General features: G+C 40.5%; 1 protein-coding gene across 3 annotated transcripts in view; it reads left to right on the plus strand.

The window, feature by feature from the left end:
- Nucleotides 1–6612: 6612 nt before the first annotated feature.
- slc5a9 (solute carrier family 5 member 9) overlaps nt 6613–17679 on the plus strand; it is an 85355-nt gene continuing 74288 nt past the window's right edge. The window contains exons 1-3 of one of the 3 annotated variants that reach the window (XM_020530822.2): nt 6613–6902; nt 7398–7469; nt 15141–15245. In XM_020530822.2, the coding sequence (XP_020386411.1) occupies nt 6828–6902; nt 7398–7469; nt 15141–15245 (252 nt within the window). In that variant the 5' untranslated portion in view covers nt 6613–6827. Of the gene's footprint in view, nt 6903–7397; nt 7470–11893; nt 11924–15140; nt 15246–17679 lie in introns of those variants that run through there. The other 2 variants (XM_048602366.1, XM_048602367.1) reach the window with 2 other exon arrangements.

Consider the following 17679-nt stretch of genomic DNA (forward strand, 5'->3'; position numbering starts at 1 on the left):
AGGCAGCATCAGAGGAGCAGGAAAGCTGACGTTTTGGGTTGGGACCCTTCATCAGTGAGATGGGAGGGGTGGATAGGTGGGGGAGAAGACAGACAGGTCTCCCTCACTGACCAATCCCCACCACTCCCTACCTGCACTCACCTATCACCATCCCACCTACCTTCTCCAGCCCCACCCCTCCTCTCTATTTATTTCAGAGCCCCCTTCCCCCTCCTCCATTTCTGAAGCAGGGTCCCGAACCGAAACGTCAGCTTTCCTGCTCCTCTGACGCTGCCTGGCCTGCTGTGTTCATCCAGCTCCACACTGTGTTGGCTCTGACTCCAGCATCTGCGGTTCTTACTATTTCTTATTCAGCTTCAGGTTCAATAGATGAGCTCTCTCTCGCATGACAATAGATTCTGATTGTGGTCTGCAGTGGCTGCTTCCATTATATCTTCACATCCATAGACCAACAGATCATTCATGATTATTTCCATTTTGGGAAGATCACTGACTGTACCATGCTCAATGTGCTGATACTTTTCTGGAGCTGTTGAAAAGCCAAATGGCTCCCAAATGATATATAAAATATAGTCAGGAGTTGCTGCTTTAATAAACCTTCAATTTGCTAGTATCCATCCTTCACATCTTGGGTAGAAAAAGCCTTTGCGTTGACAAGTTGCGACAAAATATCTTTAATAACCGGTATGGAATAGTGAAACCTCTTCAAAGCTTTATTGAAATCCGCTGGATCTTTGCATTTTCACAGTTTTGCAGGTTGTTTCACTGCTACTATGTTGCAAATCTAGCCTGAAGGTGTTGAAATTTCTTGTACTCTTTGGACTTGAGAGCAGCTGAAACTCTCCCTGTCAGATGCTAAGTTGGTCCCACGCTTGGATCTACTTCAGGGTGATATTCACCAGGAAAACATTTAAGATTCATGAGACATCTTCGTAATTTTTTAAGGATCTGTTCAGCAGCTCAATATCTTGGTACACTGCAAAATACTGCAAATTTCTTTTGGCACTTGTAGGATCGAACAGCTCGATTGTTTTAGCTCAGATAAGTGGATTTTACTTGGTGTCTACTGTCTGGAACTGCATCTTTTTCTTCTCATTGCATTGGGTTCTCAACACTTTCCCTCCTGGAATAAGCATTGTTCCATCACATAGCCACAACTTAACCTTCAATGGCTTCGTTTTTGGGTCACCATCTTGAGCCACTTCACATGTGTCTGTGAAGTTCATGATTTTGCACATAGCAGTGGTGTCTATCTCATACTTCACATTTACTTGATGCTCTCTTTCTGCAGTCATCATTTTACCTGGCACCAACCACTTATCACCTTTTAACCTGATGGTGTCTGTCTGTTCCAGAGTATAGGATGATTCATTATTCATTTGACATCTTTATCAGCTTGCTTTTCTTCACTCCAGCTAAACAAAATGAGTCAGCTTCTTGCGGTCAAAGCTTTGCATTTCCCGTGCTGAACATGCTTCCTTTACTCATGTGTGGTGTCCTCCACAATAGTTAAACCCCAGATTCACTAGGTTGATTGAGGGTTTGGACTGAGTGTCTTATGAGAAGAAGTTCAGTATGTTAAGCCTGCACACACTGGATGAATAAGAGGTGAACTCGTTGAAACATACAGAATTCATAAGGGGGGTCTTAACAGGGTGGATGTGGAGAGGTTGTTTCGCCTTGTGAAGAGTCGAATAACAGAGGGCATCATTTCAGCGTTGAGATTGCTAGTTAGGACAGGGATGAGAAAGAATTTCTTTTCTCAGAGGGTACTAAATCTGTGGAATTATTTACTGCAGAGGGTTGTTGAGGCTGGGTCATTAAGTATAAGGCTAAGATGGGCAGAGTTTTTAATTAGTAAGGGAATCGAGTGTTATGGGGAAAAGGCAGGAAAGTCGAATTGAGGATTATCACATCAGCCATGATCTCATTGAATAGTGGAGCACATCTGATGAGCTGAATGGCCTAATTCTGCTCCTATGTCTATGGTCTTATGTACTCTAGCATTGATTTTTTCTGCGGGCCAAAGTACAAATATTTCTTGCCAAGTTCTGATCTAATACACATACCATTGATAAGTAATATTAGTGGAGAGTACAAAATAGGTTATTGAGGCCTTCAATGCTTTTCCAGGCTGACCTTCCTGCTCCTCTGTGAGGACTAGACTGTAATACATCTTATCGTCCTCTTACAGCAGTACTGATATCACAGTTACTATTCTTATCCATTCAGGTTTTCTGCTTAACTTTGTGGCTGTATTTGAGCCAATACAGTTTGCCACTGAGACTGGCATTATCTTTCATATCATCTTTCATTTCCATACCATCAGGGACTGGAAAATTCAAAGCCAGCCTGACTCTCCAATAATGCAGAGTTGCAGATTATGCGCCTAATTAATTCTTGCTGTTTCTTACAGTAACTGGTTCTCTTACAGTTTTTAAATTCCACACAATTTCAGCCACTCACATCTGACACTATACTTCATGAATATGGACTTTAAGCAGACTTACATATAAACTTTAACAGCTCCTCTTTCTAAACTGAAAGCAACTACAATCAAGGCTACATGACCATTGCTCCAAGCATGTACTAACTGCTTATAGCCATAGAAAGATATAAGTTCATGGAGTTCCAAAAGATCATGTCCCATCCTCAACTGGTGAAGATATTGACGCTGCCCCCGGTTGATGGAGACCACTGAAAGGCAACATTTCTTGGGCAATTGAGACTTTTATTCTGGTTCCCCTTTTCAGTGATGGAATGCCTCCTTTTGCCTATTTCTGCTGTGAATGTCTGTTGAGTTAACAAATTATATTCAAAAGTAATAATTTACATTATCATCATTGGAAGCAGCAATGCAGTAAATGCACTCTATGCATGAAGGTTAACATATATCATCCTGAACAATGAAACATATAGTTTGAAGAATTAATTAGGGCACAAACAATCGATCCTGTATTTTTGGTGATCTTGAATTTTTGGTGTCTCCAAGCTGTACAAAGTTTATTACCAGGTGGAAAAAAAATCAATTATCACATTTTCCCAGTAACCTACTTCAATAACATGTTAATAATTAACAATGTCCAAAGTTCATTTTTAAAGAATCACAGCTTATAAAATTCATTAATAATGATGCAGCATAGAATGGAAGTGGTAAACAAAGCTTCAAGAATCTTTGAAATATAAACAGAAAATGTTGCAAATATTCAGCATATTACGGCAACATCTGCAGACAGAAACAGGAGTTAATCAGAACTGGGAAAAGTTAGAAATTAAATAGGTTTTGAACTGGGGTGTGTGTGGGGCAAGGAGAAAGGGAAGGTTTAAGAATGAAAGTCAAGAGAGATTGAAGGACAAAAGTGTAGTCTTCCGAAGGTCAAAGGTAATGATGATGGAGTAAGGAGAAGAAACAAAGAAACAAAAGCTGCAGGTGTGCTGCTGGCTGAAAGAAAAATAGCAGAGCAAAATAATAAAATGAAGCAGAGATTATCTTCGGAAATTGGTGAACGCAGTGGTGAATCTGAAAGGCTGTAAAGTACCCAAACGAAAAATGAGATTCTGTTCCTCAAGGTTACACTGAATTGCACCGGAACAGTGCAGTGGTTATGTAGGACAGAAATTTCAGTGTGACAGCAACATGTTGAATTAAAATGAGACACCATAAGAAACTTGGAATCATTTTTGCAGCCTGAATGGAGAAATTCTTCAAAGTGGTCACCCAATGTGTATTTAGTCTCCCCGTTGTAGTAGAAGCCACACATTCTGAGCAATGGGTACAGTGAACTAGATTGAAATAAGTATAGGTAAATCATTGCTTTAACTGGAAGAAGTGTCTAGGACCTTGGATGGTGAGGAGAGAGGAATTAAAAGGGCAGGTGTTACCTTTGCTGCATTTACATGGGAAGCTGCTGTGGGAAGGTGATGGGCTCTTGGGCGTGACTGTGGAATGGACTAGGGTACCATTATCATAAAATGGCCATTTGACCCATTGAGCCTGTACTGGCCCACCAATGGAGTAAATCATGGACTGTCACTCTCCCCCACATTCCTGCACGTGCCTCCTCTCCAGATAGTTGGAATGTTTAAAAATGATATAGAAAAGTTTTTCACAGAAGCAGGTCATTCTACACATCATCCTGCACTGGCCAAAAATGAGTCACCCAGCCTAATTCCATTTGTCAGCAACTGGTCCGTTTTCTCAAATTTTACAGGAATTCAGGTGCCCATCGAAACACCTTTTAAATCAGTTAAGGGTTTCTTTCCCACTGTCCCTTTCTGGCAGTGAGTTCTAGATCCACACCATCCTCGGTAAAAATGTTTTCCTCATCTCCCCTCCCATTCTTCTACCAATCAATTCAAATCTATGTTCTCTACTCAATCTCTTTGCTAAGGAAAGGTGATCTTTCCCATTCACTCTCAAAACCTTGAAAAGCTCAATCAAATCTCCCCTCAGTCTCCACTGATCTAAGGAAAACCACCACCGCCTGTCCCATCTTTCCTCATAGCTGCAATTCTCCAGACCCGGTAACACACTCGCAAATCTCCTTTGTACCTTTGCAAGTGCAATTATGTCTTTCTGTTACAAGGTGACCAGTACTGCACTCAGAACTCAAGCTGTGGCCTAACCATTCCAAATGCCTCCTTAACTGCCTTGTTAAGCTGTCATGATACTTTGAGGAATCAATAGTCATTCAGTTCAATGTCACTCATTTCATCTACTCCTCTCAGTACTGTCCCATTAATTGTATATTCCTTTGCCATGTTTGAGATCTCCAAATGCATCACCTCATACTTCTTCAGGTTGAATTCCATTTACAACATTTCTGACCACTTAGCCAGTCCACTGATATATTCCTATATTTTACAGCTTTGCTCCTCATAATCAAATACACAATCAATTTTTGCAGAATCTACAAACTTCTAGATCATGACCTCTACATTTAAGACCAAATTTTAGGTACATACCAAAAAGAGCAGGGCACCTGGATTTTTGCCATTGGAAACAGCCTTCCAGTCACAAAAACATCCAGCAACAATGACCAAATAAAAGGAAATTGCTAGAGTAGGTTTCTCCACCTAAATTGCCAATAGCGTCAGGGATGTGAAGGCCAGTCAGATTAGTCATGGGAAACACAGGGTTACAGCGATAGGGTAGGGGACGAGTCTGGGTGGGACACTCTTTGGAGGGTCAGTGTGACTTGATGGGCCAAGTGGCCTGTTTCCATACTGTTGGGATTCTATGAGGTCTAACAGCATCTGTTGTGAGAAAACAGAGTTAACTTTTTCCAATGTCCATTGACTCTTCATCAGAACTCCTAGATCAACAATGACCCCGTGTTACTTGCTGCAGAGCCAATTTTGTATGCACTGTGTTGCACTTCCCTGGATCTTGTGAGCTTTTGTTAAAACCAACCTGCCAAAGCTTGTCAACAGCCTTGCTAAAATTCATGTAGACAACAAAAGCCGCATTATTTTCATCAATCTGCCTTGTTACCTCCTCAAAAAAATTCAATCAAGTTAGGTACGATCTTCCCATAACAAATCCATGCTGATGTCCTGGATTACTCCATGCCTGTCTAAGTGATAGTCCTGTCTCTCAGAACTGATTCCAATAATTTCCTCATTACTGAAATTAGACTGACTAGCCTGTCATTATTTTGTCTTTCTGTTGTTTCATGTATTAACAAAGGTACAATGTTAACAGTCCTCCAATTCTCTGACACCACATCTCCAATCAGTGAGGATTGTAAAATGATGGCCATAGCATCTGCTATTTCTTCTCTGGCTTCTTTGAACACTAGTGTATATTTCATCCAGTTTTGATGCTTTATCCACTTTCAAGTATGCTAATCCCTTCAATACTTCCTCCCTGCCAATGTTTATCACACACAATATTTCACATTCATCTTCAACTACAATTACTGCATTGTCACTTTTTTTGTGTGACAGACACAAAATATTCATTTAAGAGCTATGCTTGCATCTTCAGCTTCCGCACATCGATCCCTTAGACTTGTGTGTTCTTTTTCCTCAGTTATGTTCTTATTCTTCATAAATTGATAAAAAAATCTCCGGGTTCTCCTTGATTTCATTTGCTAATATTAATTCAGCCCTCTTTTCGCTTTCTTTATCTCCTTTCTGATTTCACCATACACTTTCTATACTCCTTGACTTTCTGCAGTATTGGTTTCTTGGTGTTGAAAATACACTTCCCTTTCATGCCATACCTTACCCTGTAAGTTTTTTTTACATCCAGACGGTTCTGCATTTAGCTGTTCCACCCTCTTACTGTGTGGGAACATTTTTTTTTTACTCTGTACCCCTTGAAATGTGCTCTGACACTGTTCATCATTAAGTAGCTGTTTCTGATCCACTTTTGCTAAATCACTCCTCAACTTCGTAAAAGGTGGCCTTATGAAAACTTTGAACTCTAACTCCTGTTCTTATCTTTGTCTCACTTTGTTTCCTCTTCACGGCTGGTTTTGTTTTTTTTTAAGAGACAGCGCACCTGCTCCAGGCACATCTTTTGTTTCTTTGTTTCTTTCTCTTGCCTCTTTCACCACTTCCACTAACCCCGGAAAGCCTAACTCTTTTGCCATGCAATCCTCTCCTAAACTTTTACCCTATCATGTACCTCCTTTGTATCCTTGACCCACCCATCTCTGACACAAACCTATTACATGTCTAACTTTACGCAGTTCGGAGGAAAGGTCACATAGATGAAAACACTTTGTGCAGATGCTGCTATAAACTGCTGAGTATTTGGAGCTTTTTTTTCCTGTTTTCAGTGCAGAATTGCAGCATCCACTGTAGTGTGCTTTGGGAAAATGTTTGCTCTGGAGACACCTGACATCATTGTGATTCTCATTTACCTTGTGATTGTTATTGGTGTTGGAATATGGGTGAGTTAAGACTTAAACGGACATCGGTGATAGTTAACTTTTAATTACATTCTTAAAACTTTTTTTAGACTCCTAGTGATTAGATATAGATTGCATTTCAAAACTAAAATTAATTCTGACACACATATCATCCGCTGAAAATTAAACTGTTAAGAATTTCATGTAACGATCCAGCAACACACACATCTTGCAGCATGAGGAATTTTACCTCTAAGTTTCAAAAGCTCTCTTTCTGTGAAAATTACTCATGACGCTCGCTTGCTTTAAAGTACATTTAGAGAAATGTAATTGAATGAGATAGAGAGGGTAATGATCCTAGGTTACAGCAGTACTGGGATTACAATTAAGTTTCAATCAGTTCATCCACATAGATTCGTAATTGTATTTCAACGACCTTGGTATACTGTATATCGTTTATTTTTAAACTTTGCACCGTTCTATTTCCTTTAGACTCTGAATAAGGAACTGACGTCTAAATTTTATTTTGCATTACAGTCATCTATAAAAGCCAACCAGAGTACAGTGGGAGGATATTTTCTTGCTGGAAAAGCCATGACCTGGTGGCCTGTAAGCAGTCAATTGTTTTGAAATGTGTTAATATTTAATGTGGTTAAGTGTAGTGTTTAAATAATAATAATAATAATGATCAGTTAAACTGTGTCACTTCACTCTTAAAAACTTCTCTACTCTATCCAATGTCATGGAGTCAGAGATGTACAACATGGAAACAAACCCTTCGGTTCAACTTGTCCAGGCTGACCAGATATCCTAAATGAATCTAGTTCCATTGAGCAGCATTTGGCCCATGTCCTCCTAAACCTTTCCCTTTCATATACCCATCCAGATGCCTTTTAAATGTTGTGATTGTACCAGCCTCCACCACTTCCTCTAGCAGCTCATTCCATACATACACCTGGATGAAAACGTTGCCCCTTAGATCCCATGTAAATCTTTCCCTTCTCACTTTAAACTATTACCCTCTAATTTTGGACTCTCCTACTCTGGGAAAAGACCTTGACTATTCACCCTATCCATGCCCCTCATGATTTTATAAACTTCTATAAGGGCACCCCTCAGTCTCCGACGCTCCAGGGAAAATAGCCCCAGCCTATTCAGCCTCTCCCTAGAGCTCAAACTCTGCAACCATGGCAATATCCTGTGGATTTTTTCTGAACCCTTTCAAGTTTCACAACATCTTTCCAATGGCAGGGAAACGTAAATTCCAAAAGTGTCCTAACCAATGTCCTGCACAGCCACAACATAACCTCCCAACTCCTATGCTTAATGCATCGGCCAATAAAGGCAAGCACACCAAATGTCTTCTTCACTACTAGAGACTCCACTTTAAAGGAACTATGAACTTGCACTCCAAGGTCTCTTTGTTCGGCAACACTCCCCAGGTCCTTACCATTAAGTGGATAAGTCCTGCCCTGATTTGCCTTTCCAAAATGTAGCACCTCACATTTATCTGGATTAAACTCCATCTGCCACTTCTCAGCCTATCTGATGAAGCTACCATTGTACTCTGAGGTAACCTTCTTCGCTGTCCAGTGCACCATCAATGTTGGTGTCACCTGCAAACTTACTAACCATACCTCCTGTGTTCACATCCGAATCATTTATATAAATGACAAAAAGCAGTGGACCCAGCACCGATCCTTGTGGCACACTGCTGTTCACAGGCCTTCAGTCTGAAAAGGAACCCTCCACCACCATCCAATGTTTCCTACCTTCGAGCCAATTTTATATCCAAATGGCTAGTTCTCACTGTCTTCCATGTGATCTAACCTTGTTAACCAGTCTGCCATGCAGAACCTTAACAAACACCTTACTGAAGTCCATATAGACAACATTCACTGCTCTGCCTTCATCAATCCTCTCCGTCACTTCTTCAAAAAACTCAATCAAGTTAGTGAGACATGATTTCCCATGCACAAAGCTATGTTGATTATCCCTAATCAGTCCTTGCCTTGTAATTGTAAATGCTGTCCCTCAGGATTCACTCCAACAACTTGCCCACCACTGATGTCCGTCTATAGTTCCCTGGCTTTTCCTTACCACCTTTCTTAAAGGATGGCGCCACATTGGCAAACCTCCAATGTGGCTGTTCCTTACTGCTGAATTGTATCAAGCTGTGGTGAAACTGGATGATAAAAAGCCATTTATCAGGTCTATTGGTCATTTAAGGAATTTTAAATTGGAATGCTGTTCCTTTCTCCCATGTGGGAAATTCTCTGTAGCTGCAATCAATAATCTCCTTATTGAAGGCCTTGATCGTTAAACTAAAGTTGTGCTGATTTATTTTTGAATCCAGATGAACTGTGACAGGTCCCATTACAGCACCTTGAAGCCAATATTCCTCCAGTGAAATATTTTTACAATTGGTTGTTCATTATACACTTCTGTAACTAGTATAAATCTTATGACTGCTCCTTCTCACTGTTCTCTGACTGAGATATGGTTCATATTCCTACTGTGAATGAAAAGTGCTGGAAGTGACAGTGGGTCAGCATCCATGGAGAGAAAGCAAGCTAATGTTTCCAGTTTAGATGCCCGACTTGGAATTAGCTTCAGCCCTATTTCCTTCTTCTAGGACAAATTTGAGACATTTCTCCCCTTTCTGCTCTTTGCATCATAACTATCTTAGTATACTTCAGAATAATTAGTCCATAGCTATGATCCCAATTCTAAAATTCTTGCATTGTTCTATAATTTTCATGCAAAATTTGCTTCCCTTTCTCATTATATGGAGGTCTGTGGCATAGACTGACAGCATAATAGCCCCTCTGTTGTCCCATAGTCCTAATGAAATGGATTCTGTCTTTGACTGCTCAACTGCATCATCCCCTTTTAAAGCAGTCATAGTCTATTTGATTAAAACTGCCATCCACCTTTCTTTGGCCTTCCTACCTTTCCTGAATACCTCATTACTGGGAATATTAAATTTCCATTCTTCCTCTTTGACTCAGGTCTGATATTGTTGTAGTATCAACATTCCATGCTGTGATTTGTGCTTACAGTTCATCAGCCTTATTTACAACATGTGCATTCATGCATTTGCACTGAAAATTGATTTTAGGAAATATTACGTTTTCACTTGTCTGATTCCTCTGAGTTCTGAACTATTCTGTATTCTACGATATTGCTTAAACGTGGTACACCTTGGCTCCCTCTCTCATGTTTCATCCTGGTGCTCATCCTTCTGATGTATTAGTTGAAACACTCCCTAAAGCACTAATTAACCTTCTGGAAAAGACTTGACTTGCAGTGCTGTTGAGACATATCCTGTTCACCTTCCTCCATAGAAATAGTCTCAGTGCCCCAAGATTCTGAAGTCCTTATTCCTGCCCATTTCTGCATACACATTAACCTGCCTGAATGAACACACACATAAATATTCAACACTAGAAGCAATTTCAGAGATTGATTTGATGCCCTGATTTTTCACTTCCTTTGCACCCCTGAAGCTTTAACTACAGATCATCCTCCCTTTTCCAGAAACAACAAGAACTTGCATTGGTATAGTACCTTCGATATAATAAAAATCACAAGACTTTTCACAGGAGCAGGAGAAAGCAAAGTTAGACCGATCAACAATATTCTGTTATCAGTTTAAGTTTAAATATTCTTGAACGTAGAAACAGAAAACTACAGACTTGGAAGGATGCCATTTGTCCCATTGTGTCCATGCCTCATCTTTGCAAGAGTTAATCAGCAAGTCCCACCCTACCCTTTTCCCCATAACCCTGCAATTTCTTTCTCTTTTGAATAATAATTCAATTTCCTTTTGAAAACCACAGTTGAATCAAGTTCCACCACAATCTGTCAGTGCATGCCAGCCCCTAACTACCTGCTGGGTTTAAAAAACAAGGTTTTCCTCATGTCATTTTTGGTTCTTTTGCCAATCATCTTAAATGGAGTCCTCTAGCTCTTGAAGCCTGAATCAATGTGAACAGCTTTTTGTGTATCTCCTCTATCCAGTCCCTTCATGATTTTGAATACCTCTATCAAATGTCCCCTCAAACTTCTCTTATCTAAAGAGAACAGTTCTAGCATTTCCGATCTATCTTTGTAGTGGAACTCTCCCAACCCTAGTACTATATTCATAAATCTTCACCTGCAGCTTCTCATAAAGCCTCTCCGTCTTTCCTAAAGGATGGTGCCCAGAATTGGATACATCATTCCAATTGAGGCCAAGCATGTGCTGTATAATGTTTCAACATAATTTCCTTGTTTTTGAACTCGGTGCTTCTATTTATAAAGTCCAGGATCCCGAATGCATCATTAGCCACTTTCTCAACTAGCCTGCTGCTCTCAATTGTTTGCATACATGTGCCCATTTCAATTGCATGCTTTAAATTGGCTTGCTTCGTACTTCCCACCAAAATGTACACACACTCACTTCTTCTCATTAAATTTCATCTGCTACTTGTCCACTTATTCTGCCAGGATGTGTATGCTGTCTTGAAGTTTGGCAGTTTCCTTCTCATAGTGCATAACTCTTCAAGTTTTGAAATTAGGTGCTGCATACCCAAGTCCCGATCATTAATGTATCTCAACAAAGACAGAGGTTTTAATACTGTCCTTAGGAACCCTAGTATAATCCTTCCTCCGGTCTGAAAACAACTTTCAGTGCTATGCTCTGTTCCCTATCACTCAGCCAATTTTTTTTTCATGCAGACTCCGTTCCTTTTATTCGATTGGCTTCAACTTTGCTAAGAAGCCTATTTAGTGGTACTTTGTCAATGGCTTTTTGAAGTCCATGTGCACACATCATCACGTTTCCATTATCAGACCTTTGTGTGCCCTTATCGAGACCTCAATGAAATTAGTGAAATGTGAAAACTGAAAAAAAAAACTGCAGCTGCTGTGAATTCAGTTCTAAGCAAGGGTCATTCGACCCAATACATTAACTCTGATTTCTCTCCACAGATGCTGCCAGACCTGCTGAGCTTTTGCAGCAATTTCTGGTTTTGTTAGTAAAAGATGAAATGTTTTCAACAAGTCCATGCTGGATTGCGGTAAATTAATCAAAATTTGACCAAGTTACTGCTAATCTTCTCCCATATTAATGTTTCTAAAAACTTCCCATCACCAGAGTTGAACTGATGGGACTGTAAAATTCTACATCCTTTTGAACAAAGATACCTGGTGACTTATCAATGTTAAGTCTTTCTAATGCCTTTTCTTTCTCAATTTTATCTCATCTAGTGCTTCAGTTGCCTCCTACATTTCTGTACTGTAACTTCATCAGCATATTCTTTCTTAGTAAAGGAACTCTCTAGGATCTCATGTTAACCTGCTAGATCTCTTGCAATGGCACTGCTTTAGACCAGCAGTGCTTTCAGACTGTCCTGCTGTTCTCACAGTGCTCTTCATAAGCAGTTTTAGGGCAGATGAGTAAAATCTTTGTCAAGAGGTTGACTTTTAAAGACGATCTTAAAGGAGGAAAGAGTGTCGAAGAGTCAGAGAGATTTAGGGAGGGAATTACAAAGTCCAAGGCTGAGGCAACTGAAGATACAGACATCAGTGATGAAGCCGTTAAAATTGGAAATGCTTGTAAGGCTGGATATATCTGAGCATCGTGAAGCTGGAGGAGTTTTATAGATAAGGAGGGATGAGGCCATGGACAAATTGTAAACAAGGAAAGGAATGTTTAAATCAAGGCTTTCTTAATCGGGAGTCAGTATAGGGCACTGAACATAGCTATTGGGTGATTGGGACTTGGGCAGAATCTTGTGTCCTCTTTCTATGGCTAGTTTGCTGGTAGGGGGCATTTGATCAAATAGGGTGTAAAATGGGTGTAGGAATCAGTAAAGTTGAGGCTGCAGACCACAAATTTGAATTTTCCTCACAAAAGCTCCACACGAATTTCCCATTGGTGGGAAAGAAAAGTTTGGATCAGGTTCGGATCATGGCCCCACATGTAAATCCTCTAATGACGAGGTTGCCATTGACATGCTGAGGGGAAATTTGTATTTAGCGTCCCATAGTACTTTTGTTGGGGCAAGTGGATTTTAGAAACCTTTCAGAAGGTTTGGAAACCTTGGGAAGCCTGGGGAGGAGTTGAAAACATTCTGAAAGGTGAATCTAAAATGTTCTGGCAGCCTAAAATGTCATTATTAGGTGTTTCATACAAGTTGTATATTTTAATTACGTTAACAGGGCTCTGTACTGAAAAGGTATGTTGACCATTACATTGATCAACATTGCGTAGTTTTTTTCACTGGTGGGAAGAAAAACTATTATACATTAAAAACTATAGGAAACAATGGTCAGACACCCTCCTGTCATGATCCGAATAATAATTTAAATGCCCAAATGACTTTAACTTTGAACAAAAGGCTTGTTATTTAAACATAAAAAAGCCACCGACTGTTCTTTTTTTGATTGGCAAGGTATCTGCTTTGAAATAGAAAATAAACATTCTGTTATTTTAGTTCCATTGTCTGGAGCTGTAATTTGACAGTTGAACCAGTGTGAAAGCTTGGCAAAGTTACAAAAAGCATTCCACAGATGGTCTTTACACTTCATGGGACTAAGAAAACGGTTTAATTGCAGTTCTAAGAGATTATTGTATGATTATCTGTGGTTTCTGAATAGCTTTTCTTTTGTAACTTAAAGCTACTTAAGTGCATTTAATATTTTTCACTGGGTTTGGAGATAGACAGGAAAGTGAAGCTGAGGCTATAATCAGATCAGCCATGATCCTGTCAAACAGTGGAACATGTTCAAGGGGCTGAATAGCCTGCTTTAGCTGCTAACTGATATTTTTGTGTGGAGATTTCTTTCTGAGCAGTATGAGTTGCTGTGTGACTGCCATTTTTATTAGATTGTAAAAGCTTTAAATCTTTCGCATACATCAAATGCCTTCTATTGCTATGCATGGCTGCTGAAGTCTGTGTCTTATGAATATGAAGTGAATGGCTATGGAGAAAACAGACAAGGATGGAGGATGCATGGGGCCTGTGAGGGGTCTTGGAATGGACATGGGAACGATGTGGAGAGCTGTGTTATTGTCCCAGAGAACCATAATGGGTCTTCTAAGCAGCCTGCCTTGGCACCTGCATTCCTTTGTAATTGCCTTGGGCCTGTGCAGGGACACCACAGACCTAAAGCACTTGTGTCTCTAGAAGATGAAAATATTGCAGAAATAAGAACAGCTAATGAGTTTGGATTGGCAAAGTCAGAACTGCCCTAACTTGGATTTCTCAAATCTTGAGATGAAAATCTCATCCAGGGATTCAAAACATTGAAATAACAGACAGCGTAATTGACTTCCTTTAATCAGAATAAAAAGCTAGTTTTGGAACAGTGTGTATTTAGGGAAATAACAGCACCATGATGGATTATAACATCATGGGGACTGCAAAGTCATGTCTCTGCCCAGCAGTTTGGAAAAATTCATATGCAACATTGCTCATGAAAGAAAACAATGAGGAAGTCACAGGGGAATTTCATTTCCCTTCCTACATCATTGATTTCTAAATAAACCAGGACTTCTGACTACACCATTATTCCGATTAAAATGTTCTGCACCCTCTGGTGGTCGTCTGATTCCAACTTGTTATCCCACCCACTGGGTGGACAAAAAAGGAAAGGAAACTGAGTGAGAAAGATTATTCATCTCCGAGCAGGAGAAATACCCTCTTTAATCCCAAAGTCCTTCATAAAATCAGTTTTCCCTTTACCCATTTGCCATTTGGAGTTACTAGCTGGCTCTTCACCAAGATACCTTGTTTCCTAACTGCGATAATAAATGTTTGCAGTTAGGAATGAGTAATGTTGAAACCAGTGACGGGAGGAAAAAGCAGTATTTGGAATCCATTTCCTTAGTTACACACTCAGGAAAAAAAAATCTGGAAGTTTTAAAGAAGAGGGTGGTTTGTATGTGGAATGAACTACCAGAGGAAGTGGTAGATGCAGGTACAATTACAAGAACCAAAAGCCATTTGGACAGGTACATGAATAGGAAAGGTTTAGAGGGATGCATGTCAAACACAGGCAGGTGGGACTAAGACCAAAGAGTCTATATCACTCAACGTCTTTATCATAAGATTTGAATTTTCTGAATAGGTATGCTTAAAATAGTAATTGAACAGCTAGCTTAACATTAATGCATCTTATAGATATTGAAAGGTTCAGCAAAATGAAATATGTTCAATTTTTAAAAAAATAATTAACATTGAAACTAGTATAACCTATTTGATTTATCTTTTATTCTCAATATATTAACAGATTGGAGCATCACTCATGTCCAGTAATGTGGGCAGTGGCCTGTTTGTCGGATTGGCAGGAACAGGAGCTGCAGGAGGTATTGCTGTTGGAGGTTTTGAATGGAATGTAGGTTCGGCTGTTATTGTTTCTAACTTACTATATGCCATGCCTTACCCTAAACTGTATTTTTTTGAACCTAATCTGGCTACATAATGGCCTTCTGTTCTTCCACCCACAATTTTCATTCTTACTCAAAAGCTGTCCTTTTGCTGAAACAGAACTGTCTCGTTTATTCTGTTTCAGGCTATATTGAGCTGTAGCAAATGACTGTTTCTAAATATTAGAAACCATAGAATAAAATTAAATCATTCCACATCAAAGGCCATCTTTCACATCCTGCCTGGAGCTGACAGTTGTAGTGTTTAGATGGTCATTAGTGGCTCACTTGGGGACTGAACTGGTGGGGAGTGGGATGGTGCAGCTTTACCCTCCCTGGACTCACATTAATTTGGTTGAGAGCCGGAGGGTGGCAGGGTTTTGATTCACTAAATTAAGTTCACTTTCCACCTCTAGGCTTGGAAGTTTCCACCCATTAACTCTTGTTTCTCAGAGATAGTAAGAACTGCCGATGCTGGAGAATCTGAGATAACAAGGTGTAGAGCTGGATGAACACAGCAGGCCAAGCAGCATCAGAGGAGCAGGAAAGCTGACGTCTTGGGTCGGGACCCTTCTTCAGAAATGGGGGAGGGGAAGGGGATTCTGAAATAAATAGAGTGGGGGGACGGTGCTATCAGGTAGGTAGTGGTGGGGATTGGTCAGTGAGGTGTGAGGGGCGGATAGGTGGGAGAGAAGACGGTCAGGCAATGAGGCTGGATTGAGAGGGGAGGCTGTTCATGGAATGAGGTCGGGGGTGGGGAGATTTTGAAGCTAGTAAAATCCACATTGAGACCCCCGACCTCATTCCAAGACCAGCGCCCCCCTCATCCCCGCCTCATTGACCTGTCCGTCTTCTCTCCCACCTATCCACTCCTCACACCTCACTGACCAATCCCCACCACTACCTACCTGCTATCCCCACCCCCCCCCCCCTTTTTTTTCCAGCCCCCTTCCCCCTCCCCCCTTCCTGAAGAAGGGTCCTGACCCGAAATGTCAGCTTTCCTGCTCTTCTGATGCTGCTTGGCCTGCTGTGTTCCTCCAGCTCCATGCTGTGTTAACTCTTGTTTCTCATTGCTTTTGTATTAGAAGTTGGTGGTGACACTGTTGATGCTAAGTGGAACTGCAAGATAACTTAGAACAATACAGCACAGCAACAGGCCCTTCAGCCCACTATGTCTGTGCCAACCATGATGCTATTCTAAACTAATCCCATCTACCTCTATTCCCTACCTGTCTAAATGCCTCTTAAACCTGGCTATTGTATTTGCTTCTACCATTTACCCTGGCAGCACATTCCAGACAATTACCACCCTCTATGTTTTAAAAAACATGCCTCACACATCCCATTTAACCTTTTCACTTCTCACCTTGAGCCTGTGTCCCTGAGTATTTGACATTTCCACCTGGGAAAAGGGCTCTGACTGTCCACCTTATCTTTGCCTGTCATAATTTTATTTACTTCTTCCAAGTCGCTGCTCAGCCTCTGATGCTACAGTAAAAATAACAAGTTTGTCCAACCTCTCCTTATAGCTAATACACTCCTGGTAAACCTCCTGCATCCAATCCAAGGTCTTCTTCATCCTTCCTATAATGTGGAGGCCAGAATTGCACAGAATTCTTCAAATATGGCCTCACTAAAGTCTTATACAGTAGCAACATGACTTGCCAATCTTTATACTCAATGCCCTGACTGACGAAGGCAAGCATACTGTACAGTTTCTTTACCACTTGATCCACTCGTGTTGCTATGGAGAGTTGTGGAGTTGCACCCCAAGATCCTTCTGTATGTCAATGCTCCTAAGGGTCCTGCCATTTACTATATACTTTCCTATTGCATTTGTCCTTCCAAAATGCATCATCTCACACTTGTCTGGATTAATCTCCATCTGTCATTTTCTCTACCTAACTTTCCAACTGATCTGTATCCCGCTGTATTCTTTGACAACCTTCTTCACTATCTTCAACTCCACTAATTTTCTGTCATATGCAAACTTATCAATCAGACCACCTACATTTTCATTCATATCATTATATATATTACAAACAGCAGAGATCCCAGCACTGATCCTTGTGGAACATCACTGATCACAGACCTCCGTCAGAAAAGCACCCCTCCACAACTACCATCTGTCTTCTAAGATGAAGCCAGTTTGTTTCCGACTTACCGACTTGCTGTGGATCTCACATGACTTAATCTTCTGGACAAGCCTGCCATAAGGAACCTTGTCAAATGCTTTAGTGAAGTTGATGTAGACAACATAAGTTGTCCCCACCTCATTAATCATCTTCATTAATTCCTCAAAATAAAACTCAATCAAATTTGTGAGAAGCTCTCCCCAGCATAAAGCCATTCCGACTACCCTTAATAAGTCCATTCCTCTGCAAATGTGAGTAAATCCTGTCC

This window comes from Rhincodon typus, chromosome 10 (assembly GCF_021869965.1).
Source record: "Rhincodon typus isolate 14 chromosome 10, sRhiTyp1.1, whole genome shotgun sequence".
NCBI classification, from domain to species: Eukaryota; Metazoa; Chordata; class Chondrichthyes; order Orectolobiformes; family Rhincodontidae; genus Rhincodon; species Rhincodon typus.